A 17916-nucleotide genomic window follows, 5' to 3' on the forward strand; every position below is an offset into this window, starting at 1 on the left:
TTCTAAAACCCAGAAGGAGAAAATCCCCGAGGTGGGGGGTGGGGAGTTAATAAGAGCCCCTGGGAAAGGTCCTTTCATCGAGGACTGAAAATAAATAATGCATTTGAATTTGAATCTCTTTAAATAGAAATCCCCCCTAACAGCAGGAAAAGGGTCCCCTAACGGAGCAGCTCGGGGCAGGAAGGGAGTAAACGGAACCGGAGAACAGCCCGCTCAGCTGTTTCTGGTCGGGGACCAGGCGCAGGGAAAGGAGTCGCGATGTGGGAACTGAGTATCTGGGCCAAAGTAACTCGAAGGGTCCAACACGAGCTCCGGGCGACGCGCGTGGCCAGGTCCCCCCTTGCAGCTCCTACCCGTTTCCACTCAGCTCCCCTTCCCTCGCGCAGCGCGAACATCAGGCGCGGCCCCTGCCCACGCGGGGCGCGGCGAGCGGACAGCTGTCCCTGGAGCAGCCGACGGCGGGAAGCTCGCGGCCCGCGGGCTACGGCTGGGGGGCGCCCCTCCGGACGCCCCAGAGCAGGCTGGGCGGGGGGGGCCTCAAGCCTTCACCCCGACGTTAGCCACCGAGAGGCGGCCGGTGGCGGCAGAGGCCTCGCGGGCAGCCCGCTCGGCCGGGAGCTGCGAGCGCGGGGCGCCGGAGCGGGGGGCGGGGCGGAGGGGGCGGGAGGTGCATCCTGGGAAATCCACCAACATGGGGCGAAGCCGCCGTCGCCGCCGCGAGCCCGGGCCGCGGATGCCGCCGCTTCCCTGACGCCCAGCGGGGGCCTCGCCGCGCGCCGCGGCCCAGGAGCCCCGGGCACACACTGGCCAGCGCGACCTCCGTCAGTCCGCCGCCGGGGCCATGTGAGCGGGCGGCTCCCTCCGCCGCCGCCGCCGCCTCCTCCTCTTCCTCCCCCTCCCCTCCCCCTCCCACTCCCCTCCCACGGGGCCCTGGAGGAGCCCCCGCTGCTGTCCGCCCTTCCTACGCCGCCCCCACGATGGACAGGAACTACGCGACCTCCGGCTTCGCCGACCCGCCGCCGCCGCCCGCGCCCCCCGCTGCCCCCGCCGCTTCCAGCGCCGCCGCACAACCCCCCGCCCCCGCCTGGGCCTACGAACCCCGAGCCGCGGCGGCCGCCGCCAGCAGCAGCGGCAGCAGTTGCAGCAGCCCCAGCCTCAAGGCCAGGTAGGGAGGTGGGCGGCGGGGTATTGGTGGGCCAGGAAAGGCCGGGGATGCGTTTGGGGCCTTCGCCCCTTTGCAGCACCGCGCAGGGGTCCGGGCCGGGTGGGGAGCCCTCCGCTCGCCTCCCCGCCCCCACCCCCCCGAGGCGGCGGCGGGTGACTCTTCCCGGTGGTCTTGGGGTGGGCGGGGGCGCCCAGCGCGGGATTCGCGCCCGGGACGAGTGAGTGGGGGACGGTGGGGACCAGGGTGGGCTGGTCGGGATTCGTGGGATCCGTCACCTCCCGGGTCCTGGGCTCTCACATGGTGAAGTTTGGGTTCGTGGCTGCACTCGCCCTCACGGAGCCCCGAGAGTGCCTCCGGGGTGAGGGGGGAAAGGGGCTCCGAGGAGGTCGGGACTGTGACATTCCATTGTATTAGCACCGGCAATGTGGTCTTGGGGGGCCTGGCAGTGTGAGGGTGGGGAAGGCCGGAGAGGAAGAGGCGCCGAGCCGGGCTGCTGACTTTGGGGGGCCCGGGAGGGTTGGGCTGCGGGAGAACCCCTGGGGCGCGGGGCCCCGGGAGGGGTCCTGGTGGCGCGAACGCTGCGCCGAGCCGGGTGACATATGTTTGCAGTGCCGGCCAAGCCCAAGCCCTTTCTCTTCCACGCGTTCAGAGTTACTCTTCGGTCTCCTTCCCTTTCCACAGCAGCGGCCGAAGTAAGGAATCTCTCTGTGTCTTGGGGAGACCAAAAGTTGGGAAGAAATTGGAGGGGGGCTTCCGTGCAGGCCGCAAAGGTTGGAGAACAGGGGAGTGCTTCTCCATTCCGGCTTCTGGCGCTCTGGTCATTATTGTCGCGCGGGGTTCAAGAGTTCATCCCTGCGAGTCGATAGCGGAACCAAGGGAATCTAAGATACTGACTCTTACTCGGTATTTAAGCTCACGGGAGACGTGTTGTAGTGCCACTTTGCGAAGCGGTCCTTTGAATGATAGCCGGAAGGCGTGGTCTGGTGCGGTGGTGCGGGAGCGGGGCGTTTTGAAACCACCTCCGCTGAACAATGCTGAGTCCGGTAGGTGGGTCCGCTTCTGAGGACCGGGATCGGGAAGCCGGGGTCGCTAATGACTTCATCCTCAACTACCGACGGGAAGCTTTGGGGCTTTGTCTCATCAGATTTCTTCATTATTGTCCAGACAGAAGTGAACTTTTTTTTTTTTTACTTTACATATTACAGTGTTCTAGGTTATCTTTGTTTTTATGAAAATTACACGTTCACGATTTGGAAAATAGGTGTGAAGATCAGATGATCTTTGTCTTTAGTTAGTACCTTGGGATGATTATGAGAAATTGAGAAAAATCTGGTTCAAGAAACGGGAAATCAGCTTCCTTAGAAAATTTTAGGACCTTTGCTTAAAAGAACTGCGATTTTTAAAAAATAATATGATGTCCCAATTTGGAGATAAATACTTAAATGCTGAAATAAATAGTCATAAATAGTCATAACTCTGTATTATATACAATTAAACCATGGAGTTTTATGAAAGATGTTTGGTACCTTTCCCATTACTATTATTATTTTGGTGGTAATTTGACTATCATTTTTCAAGTAGCTTTTGCATTGAAAATGATAATTTACAAATTAAAATTACTTTCTCTTCAGTGAACAGCAATGATAGGAATTTGTGCAGCATTTTTTATGTTTTAAATGAAAAAATGTTTTATTAGGTAAATGCTACCTAGTTATTTCTGTTATTTCTTTTAGCAGAATACTTCTGAGGCAAGAAACTAAATCTACTTGTCATATTTTCCAAATGTTGTTTATCAAAATAACAAAGAATGACTTCCCAAACACATTTGAAAACAGTAAGTAGATTCATTTGGAACACATAATCTAGAATAAATTTATTTTCTGTTTATTGGAAGTTATTGATTTTTACATGCTAAGTCCCCCCCTTAAAATATATTTGAGGGATGGGGTCAGCAAAATTATAGCATAGAAAATGCAGGCTTTCCCCCTCCCCCACCAACTTGCTTTGTTAACATCTTGTGTTAGGATCAGGCCATCTGTACAGGGCTACATACACTTCTTAATTGCACCTCATTTTATTCCTCAAACTGTGCAATGCCCTCTTTCATTTCAGTTATATAGAAAATACTACATCTCAAATGATGCCCTTAAGTCTTTCAGTATTCTGCATTTTCTGAAGCCTGTTCATATTTTTATAACATTTTAAAGAGCTTTTTCATAATTCAGGTTATCAGTTGAATGTTTTTGTTTCCCTTTGTGGCACTTTCTTCTTGAAGGTGCAAATGAGTACTAGTTGTGATGAGGTAATATGGATACATATCCATAAAGAATTAGCTTGTCTGTCACCTTGTTTCCAGTAACCTATTCAGAAGCTTACAGATGATAATGACATTCAGTTGTTACTGGCATGGGATCGAACATCCTACTTTCAGTCTGCTTGGTCCTGAAATGGAACATTTTCATCAGTTGATAGGAAAAAGCATGGTAAATAATTTTTCATGAGTTTAAAGTAATGCTTTTTTTATATAACCGCTCCATCAGACATAGGTATTTCTCTTATTTTAACCATTGAAAAATAAAGAGCTAATGGGAAGCACCAGCATTTTACCTTAAAATAGGGTGTAAATAGGGATTTCTGAATATTTCTAAAACAATACAGGCTAGGTACATGGAAGTTCAGGGGTAAGAACTGGTCATATTAGTCTCCATTTATTTGTGCTTTTCTCAGTTGGTTTTAGGGACCAAATGAGCATATTTTTGCCTATCACTATGGAATTGGAAATATTTTTTTGTGGGACTATTTTAGATACTATAAATACCTTCGAATGCTTTTGGAAATAAGATGACATCAGGAAGCTGCAGACCTGCTGCCTTTTCTCTATTATTTATATTTTGTACTGAACAGGAAGAGATAGCCGTTTTATCATGGTGATGATAGATGTTTGTATTTGAATATGCACCAGAAAGTGACTAAATGGAAATATTTTGTTTTACAATGATTTATAATTGTTTTTTTGCCTTTCTAACTTGAAACAGTCCGGGATTTTCCTTGCCACCAGTTTTTAGAATCTTATCTAATAAAAGAGAAACATATAAATTGACCATACCTTTGCTACACTCACAAGCCACGCCCACCAGCCAATCAGAGCGACTATATGCAAATTAACCCAACAAAGATGGCGGCTGGCAGCCACGGAGCTGGAGCAAGCGGTTGGCTTGGTTGCCTGGCGATGGAGGAAGCAAAGCTTCCTGCCTGCCCTGGCCAGCTGTGGGCTCTGCTCAAGGCAACAAAGTTTCAAATATAGAAGATAAATAAATCCCAGATACCTGCATCCAGCCAGCCTCCACTGGGAGCTTGGCCAGCCTGCAAAGAGCCATCAGTCCCTCACCCAGACTGGCCAGGCACCCCAGTGGGGACCCTCACCCTGAAGGGGCTGTGGACAGCCTGCAAACAGCCATCAGCCACTCACCCAGGCTGGCCAGACACCCCAGCGGGACCCCTACCCTGATCCGGGACACCCTTCAGGGAAAACCAGCCGGCCCCCACCCATGCACCAGGCCTCTATCCTATATAATAAAAGGGTAATATGCAAATTGACCCTAACAGCAGCATGACTGGGAATGACTGGTCACTATGACACACACTGACCACCAGGGGGCAGATGCTCAATGCAGGAGCTGCCCCCTGGTGGTCAGTGTGCTCCCACAGGGGGAGCTCTGCTCAGCCACAAGCCAGGCTGATGGCTGCCAGTACAGAGATGGTGGCGGGAGCCACTCCCGCCTCCTCAGCAGCGCTAAGGATGTCCGACTGCAGCTTAGGCCTGCTCCCCGTTGGCAAGTGGACATCCCCCGAGGGCTCCTGGGCTGCCAGAGGGATGTCTGACTGCCAGCTTAGGCCCATTCCCCCAGGGAGTGGGCCTAAGCCAGCAGGTGGACATCCCCCGAGAGGTCCCAGACTGCAAGAGGGCACAGGCTGGGCTGAGGGATCCCCCCCCACCCACACCCCCGTGTGCACATATTTTTGTGCACCGGGCCTCTAGTTTCCTAATAAGTTCTTTCTGATTATAGTATGTGTAATGAGTGTGATAGGTACCCCTCCAAAAAAACAAAATAATGATTAGCTTCTCTAAAGATGGTCAGCTACTATATTAAGGACTTTTTGAGTGAGTTTTAAAGTTAGAGTTTCCCTCAATGCTTTTGGAAAAAGACCTTGTAAGATCACAATTTATGAGGAGTAAGGACAATCCCAAATTACTAAGGTTATTTTAAATAAACTTTTGTTGTTCAGAAAGTGTTTTCCCATAGAAATAATGTTGTAAGTAATAGTAACCATCATTTACTGAGCAACTAATGTGTGCTAGCTACTGAGTGTTTTAAGTGATGTACTAGAACACACATGCACACAATTTAATCCTCCAGCAATCGTTTGAGGTACGTATTTTTACTTTCTTTTACTGAAAATGGAAGCCGAGGCATAGAGACATTAATATGCTTAGAGACACATAGCTAGTAAGTAGTGGAGCTGGGATTTAAACCTGGGCATTGTGGATCTGGAGCCTCATGTTTAATTACTGTACTTAACTACTTCATGGTAAGATACATCTACCTGTATTATGGGTTGAATGAGCTTTTGTAGCTGGCCTGGAAACCTAACCATTATTAATATATTTATTTCGCTGTTCTTTGTCACCATTACCTTCCCCCCCACCAATTGAAACAAGCTTCCTTTCACTTCCATAGCACTGTATTTTCCTCTCTGGCCCACTGCTTTTCCCTGTTCTTCGTTAGTCCTTACTATTTTAATCTCTACATGTTGTCATTTCCTCAGGGCTTGGGACTGATGTGATTTCTTGTCCATTCTGTGCTTTCTCCTAAGCACATAACATCCATGTGCTTAAATATCATCTCCGGGGACACATGTGGCTAAAGCCCAGACCTCTTCTGAGCACCTAACCCATATGCAGTTACCTCTCTCTGAGCTTTTACTTGGGTATGTGATGGGCTTTTAGTAAAGAGCTCATGCTTTCCCCACCACCCCAGCTCTTGTTTGTATAGTGAGGTCCATCTCAGTCACACCTCTCTGCACCTAGTTGCTCAGGCCAGAACCTGGGAGTTGTGTGTGCTACTACTTTTTAATCTCTTTTTTTTTTTTTTTTTATTAAATCTTTATTGTTCAGATTATTACATTAGTTACTCTTTTTTCCCACCATAACTCCCCTCCACCCAGTTCCAACCCCACCCTCTGCCCTCACTCCCCACCCACTGTCCTCATCCATAGGTGCACGATTGTTGTCTAATCTCTTCATTCACCCCCACACCCCATTCTCCCCCTCCCCCCAAGAATAGTCAGTCCATTCCCTTTCTATGTCCCTGATTCTATTACAATCACCAGTTCATCAGATTATTTATTCACTTGATTTTTAGATTCACTTGTTGATAGATGTGTATTTGTTGTTCATAATTTGTATCTTTACCTTTTTCTTCTTCTTCCTCTTCTTACAGGATACCTTTCAGCATTTCATATAATACTGGTTTGATGGTGATGAACTCCTTTAGCTTTTTCTTATCTGTGAAGCTCTTTATCTGGCCTTCACTTCTGAATGATAGCTTTGCTGGATAAAGTAGTCTTGGTTGTAGGTTCTTGGTATTCATCACTTTGAATATTTCTTGCCATTCCCTTCTGGCCTGCAAAGTTTCTGTTGAGAAATCAGCTGACAGTCGTATGGGTACTCCCTTGTAGGTAACTGATTTTCTTTCTCTTGCTGCTTTTAGGATTCTCTCTTTGTCTTTTGCTCTTGGCATTTTAATGATGATGTGTCTTGGTGTGGTCCTCTTTGGATTCCTTTTGTTTGGGGTTCTCTGCGCTTCCTGGACTTGGAAGTCTATTCCTTTCACCAGGTAGGGGAAGTTTTCTGTCATTATTTCTTCAAATAGGTTTTCAATATCTTGCTCTCTCTCATCTTCTGGCACCCCTATAATTCGGATGTTGGTACGCTTGAAGCTGTCCCAGAGGCTCCTTACACTATCTTCATATTTTCGGATTCTTTTTTCATTTTGCTTTTCCGGTTGGGTGTTTTTTGCTTCTTCGTATTTCAACTCTTTGACTTGATCCTTGCGACCCTCTGGTCTGCTGTTGGGAGTCTGTATAATATTCTTTATTTCAGTCAGTGTATGCTTAATTTCTAGTTGGTCCTTTATCACAACATCGAGGGTCTCATTAGATTTCTTGAGGATCTCACTACATTTATCGGCGGTCTTACCAGTCTTTTCGAGGGCTTCTAAACAGTTCTTTAAAGACCTTAAAAGTGTGGTTTTGAACTCTATATCCAACAGTTTGCTTTCCTCCAATTCTGTCGTTTGTGTCCTGTTTCTTTGTCTCGGCATTTTTTTATGCTTCGCTGTGTCGATAGAGTGCCTTTCTGTGCTAAGTGTCCCAATTACCTAAGGTAGACACTGTTGGTGCACCCCCTTGTGGGCTTTGTGCACAGTCTTGTTGTGGTTAAGCCTTGATTGTTGTAGTTATCACTGTGAGGAATTGACCTCCAGGTCAATTGGCTGTGAGAATCAGCTGTGTCTGCGGTGGGAGAACTTCTGTGCTGGAGACACCCCTCTGGGGCTAGACTTGCTTCGATGGGGCTTTGGTGCTCACTGAGTCTGCCTCCTGAGTGTGTCTTTTATGGTTCCACGGAGCTTAAAGCTGGATGGTCCCACTCTGACCTCTGGGCTTCCTGGCTCCTGGATCTCTAGGGAGGTGCTAATCTAGCCTTTGCCTGAGGCTATCCAGCAAAAGCCTCCCTGCAGGGCTTGGGCGGGGCGAGTCCCACGGGATCAACAGGGCGGGGTTAGCAATTATGGCTGCTCTCAGTCTTGCCCTCAGAGGCTCTGCTTCTCAGTGTCCCAGTAGTCGCTGCAAGCCCCACAGAGAGAAAGCTGCCCTAGGGTTCTGAGCGATGCCAGACAGTCCCGCTTCTCCCGTATGAGTCTGGGTCCTTAGAGACTCGCCGGGAACTGGAGCTCAGAGCCTGAGACTCCCTCCCGATTGAAAACAACCACGCCCTCAGCCTCCAGCCCGCTCCACATGCACTCCGAACCTTAGTATTTTACTTCAGCACTGCGCCTCCTCTGAGCCTCGGTATGCTTTTCTCTTTCCTCCTAGTTGTAGAACATCCACTCAGCCAGCTTTCCTGTGGTTCTGGATGATGTCCGTTCCGTCTTTTAGTTGTATTTTTGAAGTGGTTGTTCGAGGCAGCAAACTCCCGTGTTTACCTATGCCGCCATCTTGGTTTCTCCCTACTACTTTTTAATCTCTTAAATATATATTGAAATTGTCTACTTTTTTCTGTTCCCATTACTCCACCCTGATTCAAGGTACTGTTATTTTTCACTTGGATTACTATGGTAGCCTCCTATGTCATCCTTAGTGAAGCTACCATGTATATCAAATGACTTTCAAATTTATATCTCTAGATTCATACCTAGTTGCTTACTATTATCTCCACATGAATATTGAAGAGGTATTTCAAACAAATATGGATATCACCCTAACCACCAAACTGGTTCTCCTTTAATCTTTCCCACCTCGGTAAATAATATCACCTTTTATTGTATCTCAGGCCTAAAAGCGGGAGCCATCTATGATTCATTTCTTTCCTTCCATATCCACTCCCTTAGTAAATCCTGCTGAATTGAGTCCATGGTTTCCTACATGGACTGTTGCAGTTGCCTCCTTTTGCTTTTCTTGCTTCCACTTTAGCTTTTCTAGAGTCTATTAAGCATGCAACAGCCAGATTTAATATTTCATAATATAAATCAGGTGATGTCATTACCCTGCTTAAAACCTTCCAATGTTTCTCCAGAGGAAAATATAAAGTCCTTGTCATGGACTTTATATAATACACATACACACTTCTTAGAAACTATTAAGACAGCTAACCACCATTTTTTTTTTTTTTTGGCCAAACAATTTAAACAAACTTCATAAGGGAAACTATAAGAATAGCCTATAAAAATATAAAAAGATGCTCCTCATCATTTGTTATTATGGAAATGCAAATTAAACCACAATGAGATACCTTTACCTACTTAGAATGTCTAAAATTAAGAAGACTGAAAAATTCAAATGGTCAAAAGAATATAAAGCAGAAATGGAATATTCATTCATTATTAATGGTAATGTGAAATAAATAGTACATGCACTTACCTTCTCACCTAGAAATCCCACTCCAAATATTTAATTTAGAGAAATGAAAACATATGTCCACAAAAAACTTGTATACAAATGTTCAAAGCAGGTTTGTTTATTCATAGTCGTCCCTCACTGGAAACAACCCGAATGTCCCTCAGGTGACTAGATAAACACGCTATGATGTACTAGTATTCATACAACTCATTGAAAAGGAACGAATTATTCATGTATGCAACACCATGAATTTATCTCAAAAACATGTTGAATGAAAAGAGCCAGACACAAAAGAATATAGGCATTAGGCTTATCAGTGGCTATCTGGGGATGAGATGAAAAAGATATTGATTGCAAATAGTCATGAGAAACCTTTTGTTGTGAAGGAAAAGTTGGTTAGGATTGTGATTATATTGGTGTATGTATTTATCAAAATAAGTGAACTGTGCACTTAAAATGGGTATACTTGCCCTGGCTAGCTGGCTCAGTTAGTTAGAGCATCACCCGTACACTAAAAGGTTGTGGGTTCGATTCTGGTCAGGGCACATACCTAGGTCTTGGGTATAGGTGGCAGCTGATCTGTGGATGTTTCTCACGTTGGTGTATCTCTCTCCTTTCCCCTTCCTCTCTAAAATCAATAAAAACATATCCTCAGGTGAAGATTTTAAAAAATGGATGTACTTGATTGTGTGTAAATTATACCTTAATAAAATTTATTTTTAAAGTTAAAAAAAGATTTTTATGCCCTAGCTGGTTTGGCTCAGTGGATGGAGTGTTGGCTTGTAGATTGAAGGGTCCTGAGTTAGATTCTGGTCAAGGCCGTGTACCTTGGTTGCAGGCTCAATCCCCGGCCCTGGTCAGGGCACGTGTGGGAGGCAACCAATTGATGTGTTTCTCTCACATTGATGCTTCTCTCTCTCTGTCTCTCTTCCTTTCCACTCTCTCTAAAAATAAAGGGGAAAATATCCTCGGGTGATGATTAACAACAAAAAAGATTTAAAAATAACCCTAAATTGAATCTTCAAACAAACAAAATGTAATTTCTACAAGTAATTAATAAGGTAGCCGTAACAATATTACTTTTGAATCAGTATTCTAACTGTTTACACTTAGTGGGATATAATCTTGGCACAGAAAGCACTATGAAGAAATACTGACCTTTACTTAGTAGATTTGTTTTTGGTAGAGGTTGCATTATAGTATTTTCAAATAGAGCTAATGAGAAATATTGATGTAGTTGTGATTTAGGATTCCAACCTTAGGAAAAGGGAGATACATATGTGAAATCAGGGAAGATGAGGAATACTATATTAGATTTGAATGAGAATTGTCAGTATGAACTCATATATTTTAAAAGACTAGCTTTGTCCACCAAAAAGGCCTAAAAGCAAATGAAACCTCGGGCATCAAACACACCTTACACCCAGATCTTGGTTTTTTTTTTTTTTTTTTTTTAAATTAAATCTTTATTGTTCAGATTATTACATTAGTTACTCTTTTTTCCCACCATAACTCCCCTCCACCCAGTTCCAACCCCACCCTCTGCCCTCACTCCCCACCCACTGTCCTCATCCATAGGTGCACGATTGTTGTCTAATCTCTTCACTCACCCCCACACCCCTTTCTCCCCCCCCCCCCCCCAAGAATAGTCAGTCCATTCCCTTTCTATGTCCCTGATTCTATTACAATCACCAGTTCATCAGATTATTTATTCACTTGATTTTTAGATTCACTTGTTGATAGATGTGTATTTGTTGTTCATAATTTGTATCTTTACCTTTTTCTTCTTCTTCCTCTTCTTACAGGATACCTTTCAGCATTTCATATAATGCTGGTTTGGTGGTGATGAACTCCTTTAGCTTTTTCTTATCCGTGAAGTTCTTTATCTGGCCTTCACTTCTGAATGATAGCTTTGCTGGATAAAGTAGTCTTGGTTGTAGGTTCTTGGTATTCATCACTTTAGATCTTGGTTTTTAAATGCCAATGCCCACTAAAAGGGCTCCTAGTAGAAATGATTGATTTCAGGTCTGGTACAGGAAAAATAACAAGGTGAGCCTAAAACTTCTTGTGTTACAAGGATGTGTTTGAGCCTAACAGGAATACCTCCCTCCACCTCCTTTCTCTGGGAAGAATTCAGGGGCTTCCTCACAACCATTTCTCCAGGATCTGGAAACTACCCCTGGAGATTTTCGGGTAATTGAACAGGGACCAAGGACAATCTTGTCATCAGATTCAGTCCTGGCCAGGCCATAAGTAGGGTGCTAAGGGGATGGAGCCCAGTTCTATCGTGGGCCCACAGAGCATTGCCTGGCCTGGACCCTGGACCCAAGCCAGCAGAAGTTCCCACGCCAGTAAAGATAAACTGTGTTCTCCCACCCGGTTCTTGAGAATTTGAGTGGGGCCACCCTGCCTTCTCCAGCAGCTCCTTCCTGCCACCCTCCAAGGCTCCATCTTCATTTGTTCTTTCTATTCCTACCGTTTAAACTCTGTTCAGAGTCCAGATGCACTGGGCACTTTCCTCTCTCCCACTGTAGTGTGGCCTTTAAAGCATCCCTAATCTAAACAGGTCAAAGTTAGTCATTCAGAAATACTTATGAAACACACATGAGGCGCCAGACAGTTCTGGGCACTGGGAAGCCAGCAGGGACCAGGACAGGCAAAGTCCTGGCCTCCCCAAGCGGACATTCTAGGGACTTTCATGAAAGGAGAGTTTCAACTTCACCACAGAGGGGCCAGTCTGGGTGGGGAGAGACAGGGAGAATCACCCTAGATAAAGTCAGTAATTCATCCTTTTGCTTTGAACCACAGCCAGCCAGGGTTACTGAAGCCCAGTGGAAGGGACACTGTCCCTGCTGTTGAACAATTGGCCTGGGGCAAGTTTGAGCTCTCAGCTGTGATGACTGGGCCCTTTCATGCAACCTGGGAATTCACCTACACAGACCTCACCTGAGGCAGGAATGTGGTCTGTGCTGGGCTTCTGTCACCACCACCTGCCCAGACTTCCAACCCGAGGATTCAGGGGAAGCGAAAGTTGCTACATCCACCCAAGGTGCTTTCTTTTGTTCTGTCCCCTTTTGTGTTTGCAACAATCACTGTGTGGACCTTGGCAGGTGCTATCCACACACTCTGGGATTACCTGTGGCATGCAGCCGGGGTCCATGCACAACTGCTTCATGTAGACAACGTGCTGAGTGGGAGTGGGGGTGGGGGTCAAGTAATTTAACTAGAAAGTAGGAAAAATATCAGAAATATCAGTTATATGTGAAGAAAAAAAAATGTTAGGAAATAGAATGAAAAGTTCCCATGAATTCCAAAGTTGAAGATGGGAAGTCAAGTGTATTTCAGCTCCTTGGGTGGTGGCTTTAGTCCCTGTGCCCCAGTGGGGGTTGCCTCTCCTCCACCCTGCCTCACGTCCTGTTTTGAAAGGCTCTGGTTTAAGATCTGCCCTCTGAGGGGGCCTTTGGTGGTACCTTCTCCCAAGTGCTCTCCAAGCAGGAAGGCAAGTATAGATGCCGAAGAGGAGATTCATTTGCCTATTAGCCGGCTTCGATAACAGCAACCCAACCAAGTGACTCTGGGCAACAGGGACAAATCATTCCCTCTCACAATAAGAGCTTCCAAAGTAGAGATGATCCAAGATTACATATGTGAGCAGCTGAAAAATGTCATTGAGGACCCAGGTTCTCTCCATTTTCTCCCCCTGCCATTCACTTTTGCTCACGGTATCCTGTCTCATGTCCCTCATCAGATGTCCCCCAGGTTTCATTGGCCAGAATCAGCACAACCCACTTAATCTCCAGGTAAGACGAGGCCCCCACAATGGCCTAGACCAGTGGTCGGCAAACTGCGGCTCGCGAGCCACATGTGGCTCTTTGGCCCCTTGAGTGTGGCTCTTCCACAAAATACCACGTGCGGGCGTGCACGTACAGTGTGATTGAAACTTCGTGACCCATGCGCAGAAGTCGCTATTTTGTGGAAGAGCCACACTAATGAAGACTAATGAAGAGTCGCCCTTTGGAGCTGGGTGGAGCCCATGGTCCTAAAAAGGACATAACCCTAAGAAGAGGGCAACCCAATCAAGGCTCTGCCACCCAGGTAGCAAGGAGGAAATGGCTCCCTAGTGGGCAGCCCACAGGTCTGCAACAGGTGGTGGCCCCATTGACCTCTCTAAGGAAGGAATGGTAAAATGATCCTGGGAACCCAACTATTCTAAGACAAGAATCCTGCTTACTCACAGCTGCCATCAGGTTGAAGAGATAAAGCCCCCTTGACAGTGTTGACCCAGTGGCTCCCATCACAACCTTCTAGCAGGCCTACAGGTGCATGGGACAGAGAATTTCCTGCTGGTACTGAGAGGCACATGACTTGTGCCCATTCTGATTACAGATCAATGTCAGAACCAAAACAGTGATGCTTGGCTTCAGTTTCTGTCTGTGTAATAAAACTGACCGTGTCCCTCTGTCTGGAGAATACTCACTCATGGATAAGAAATACCACTCCATTGGAGATTTTGCTAGGGCTTTGTAAAGGTCCTTTTCGAAAAACTGAAAATCTTCTAATTCCTTGTGAAAAAATATAGCACTTTTACAAAGAGGAAGAGGTCAGGAATCTATTTGTCCTGAACACCTGACTGTAAGTCCTCCCTGCAATTCTGTGAAATACACCCTTGATGCTCATGAGTCCCTTCACTGCCGCTCACCACTCACTCACTTGACTTGGGTTGGCTGTCTTTCTTTGATTCATGCCAGGTCCACAAGTGCTGAAAGCTCAGGTCTCCATCCTGGTTTTCTCAGAAGAGCCAGAGGTAGTAATGGGCACGCCCCTGGAGCCTTCTGATTCTCTCTCCTCCGTCTCCAGGAAGTCCTCCCCATTGAGAGTATCCTCTTCCCACAGCAGGCCTTCCTTCCACCTGATATATGAAAAGCAAGGCTCAGATTCCTCAGTGATGAACCCACACTGTCCACATTGTGAAACTTCTCTGACTCTGCTTCTGAGAGAGGCTGTGTGTGTTCTGTCTCCAGCAACAGAAACAGGTTTCTTCTGGAACAGTTGAAAGCGCAGTGTCCAATGCTGTGCCTGTTTGAGATCCAGCCTCCCACCTATCAGTGGGATCTGGCTCCACCGAGAATCCATTGTCCCTTGGGCCTGGGCAGAGTGGACCGGGACTGTGTTAGTAAGAAGACAGGTTTGGGGGATCTGGGGTTGGAGTTCGTAGGGCAGCCACCCTGGTTTCCTGTGCTGAGTCATTCTCCCACACTGCAGAGGATATCTTTCTCTGGTGAACCTCTGCTCTCCAGAAAAGGCTCCCCTGGTAAGCGCAGCAGTGGTGGCAGGAGCACCTCCGCAGCAGCGCTAGCGATTTAGGGGAGTGGGCCTAAGCCATTAGTCGGACACCCCCTGAGGGCTCCTGGACTGTAAGATGGTGCAGGCTGGGCTGAGGGACCTCCATGCACCAGGCCTCTAATTAATATATATATATATATAAAACTAAATGTAAAGAGACACAACCAAATGCTATTCTTGAATTTGATTGGATCCTACATTGAAAAAGCTTTAAAATTTCCAAATATTTTGCTAATAATTAGGGGAAATTGAATTATGACCTCTGTATTACATGCTATTATTGACTTAATGTTGAAGTTCTTCAAGTTAATACTGGTTATATAGGACAATATTCTATTCCTAGGAGATACAACTGAAGGAATTAAGGATGTAGTGTTGTGATGTCTGCAGGTTATTTTCAAGTGGTTTAGTAAAAAAAAAATATGTGTGTGTGTGTGTGTGTGTATAGTAAAAGATAACAAAATGTTAACAATTGTTCAATCTTAGGTGACAGCTGTGTGGGTTATTCATTATACTATTTTAATTTTTTCTCTGGGAAAAATCAAGGGAAGAACACATCTTTTTCTGAATGACTCAAAATGTAATTTCAAGCTTTTGGGAAATAATGTTAATGATCAATTTATTTGAATGATCTGATATTACATAGAATGTTAAAATTAGAGGGACCTTGGAGATTATCTTGTTTAGTCCCTTATTCATACAGATGAGGAGATTCGTCTGACAGTAATTGAATCACTTGTTGAAATCACACTGTAAGCCAGGAGTAGAGGTTGGATAGTGAATTCAGCTCTCCTGTTTTCCGGGATATTGCTCTTCCCACTGTACCATGTTTTACCACTCCCAGTAAAAGGACTTTGTAGGAGGTAAAAGTTGAATTAAAGAAAATATTATGTGTCATTTTTCTTCCTTGTATATCTTCAATGTGCTTTCCCCATTTTGACATTTTCAGACTGTGCTTGATCTATTGGTCTATAGATCAGGGATTTATAGTCAAAGACTTCCGCTACTTTTGACAGTTGCTGTTTTAGAAACTTTTTTTCTAGAAATTTTTTGATCATATGGTTTGAGCATTGTGTTTTTGGTCACTTATTTTTATTATTCTCTAATTTAAGCTATGAAGAAGGACATCCCTCACTCTCTGAAACAAATCGCCTTCAGAGACAGACTTTTGCAGCTTCTCATCAACTTCCTGGATATCCTACCACACCTCAGCCAACCGGTAAAAATTCTCTTGTGAAATATAACAGAATCTGGGTACATTTAGTGAATAAGGAAAAAAAAATCAGTTTTCACATGTTGGGTTATGAATATGTGTGCAGTACATAACAGTGTCATGGGAAATTTTAAAATAAAAATGAGATTAAAAGCTTTGTCTTTTATTGATAAGGAATATAAACAACTAATTAGTTGGGAGATCTTTTTCATGCATCTTTATAGATTATAAATGATAACTGTGCTTAGTCAAATTAATATTTGTTTGGTACTTCAAAATAAGACAGTTTAGGATTGTAGAATTTTGGCCTCAAATTTCAGAGAGTCCTTTTAAAAATATGATCAGAAATATAATTTTATATTAATAATATCTTTACTTTGGGATATATTTTATCTTCAAATGTAGGTGTTTCTGGAATATTTGATACTGGTGTGAACAGTGCCAGCACTAACACTAAGGAATCTTCAGTAATGAACTTTCTCTCTTCTGTTGAATCTCAAACAGCTCAGGCTGCTTCTTCAGGAACTACTCTTTTACCACAATTCAGGGCTCCATCCTGGCAGACAGGTGATTCTTTGTTTTCAGAATTTTTAAGTCTTGTAAAAATATACTTTGTATGGGCCTTGTCATTATGGTAGTGTGGCTGAGAGTGAAGTTAATTATTGATTTTCCAGTGAACTTTAAAACCTGGAATTTTTCACAATTTTAAGGTGGACAAAATAAATTTTACTAGCAGAAATTCAGTTTTAGCACTCTGATAAAAAACAAGTTGAAGAAAGAAGCTAATTATTAAAGATAAACCTTAGAAGTAAAGTTTTTATCTGGCAACTTAAATACAGTTGACCCTTGAAAAATGGGTATTAAGGGTGTATTGACCCCCTGCATAGTTGAAAATCCACATATAACTTCTTTTTAAGAGCAAAATTTACTTTTTTCCCTATTACAGTTGACATTCAATATTATTGTATATTAGTTTCAAGAGTACAACATAGTGATTAGACATTTTTATAATTTGCAAAGTGATCGCTTTAATAATTCTAGTGCTCACCTGGCATCATACATAGTTATTACAGTATTCATTATGTTTGCTGTGTTGCAAATAACTTTTAAAAAAATATATTTTTATTGATTTCAGACAGAAAGGGAGAGGGAAAGAGAGACTGAAACATTAATGATGAGAGAGAATCATCAATCAGGTGCCTCCTACACGTCCCCCACTGGGGATCGAGCCCACCCAGGCATGTGCCCTGACTGGGAATTAAACCATGACTTCCTGGTTCATAGGTCGACGTTCAACCATTGAGCCATGTCGGCTGGGCATGCAAAAACTTTTGATTCCCCTAAAACCTAACTTCTCACAACCTACTGTGGACTGGAAGCCTTACCAATAAAGTAAGCAGTCGATTACACATTTTATATGTTTATATGTATTATGTGCTATATTAAAAGAAAGTAAGCTAGAGAAAAGAAGATGCTATTAAGAAAAATCAGCCCTAACCAGTTTGGCTCAGTGGATAGAGCATCAGCCTGCAGACTCAAGGGTCCCAGGTTCAATTCCAGTCAGGGGCGTGTACCTTGGTGGGCACATCCCCAGTGGGGAGTGTGCAGGAGGCAGCTGATCGATGTTTCTCTCTCATCGATATTTCTGGCTCTCTATCTCTCTCCCTTCCTCTCTGTAAAAAATCAATGAAATATATTTTTTAAAAAAATAAAAATCATAAGGAAGAGAAAATACATTTACAGTATTTATTTTTAAAAATCTTATGTAAGTGAACCCATGTAGTTCAAACCTGTGTATCTAAGGGCTAACTGTAGTTCTTGTCTACTTGAGAGGAGTAGAGATTAAATTTCTTTTTTAAATTTTAGCTTTTATTGTGAATATAAAATTATAAGATATTGAAAATATACCTTGTAATGATTTTATATACGTTTACATTGTGAATGAATTCCCCCTCATTTAGTAAATTTACATTCATCACTTTATTTTTTATTTTTTGGTGAAAGATTAAATTCACAT

General features: G+C 44.4%; 1 protein-coding gene across 6 annotated transcripts in view; it reads left to right on the top strand.

The window, feature by feature from the left end:
* The first annotated feature begins 699 nt into the window (after nucleotides 1–699).
* The window catches only part of QSER1 (glutamine and serine rich 1), a 64254-nt gene continuing 47037 nt past the window's right edge, over nucleotides 700–17916 (top strand). For 3 of the 6 annotated variants that reach the window (XM_070427742.1, XM_070427739.1, XM_070427741.1), the window contains exons 1-3: nucleotides 700–1165; nucleotides 15799–15905; nucleotides 16305–16466. In XM_070427742.1, the coding sequence (XP_070283843.1) occupies nucleotides 978–1165; nucleotides 15799–15905; nucleotides 16305–16466 (457 nt within the window). In that variant the 5' untranslated portion in view covers nucleotides 700–977. Of the gene's footprint in view, nucleotides 1166–2898; nucleotides 3000–15798; nucleotides 15906–16304; nucleotides 16467–17916 lie in introns of all 6 variants that reach the window. The other 3 variants (XM_070427744.1, XM_070427740.1, XM_070427743.1) reach the window with 3 other exon arrangements.

This window comes from Myotis yumanensis, unplaced genomic scaffold (genome assembly GCF_028538775.1).
Source record: "Myotis yumanensis isolate MYYU_CA2020_CCGP unplaced genomic scaffold, mMyoYum1.0.hap1 SCAF_10, whole genome shotgun sequence".
Classification (NCBI taxonomy): domain Eukaryota; kingdom Metazoa; phylum Chordata; class Mammalia; order Chiroptera; family Vespertilionidae; genus Myotis; species Myotis yumanensis.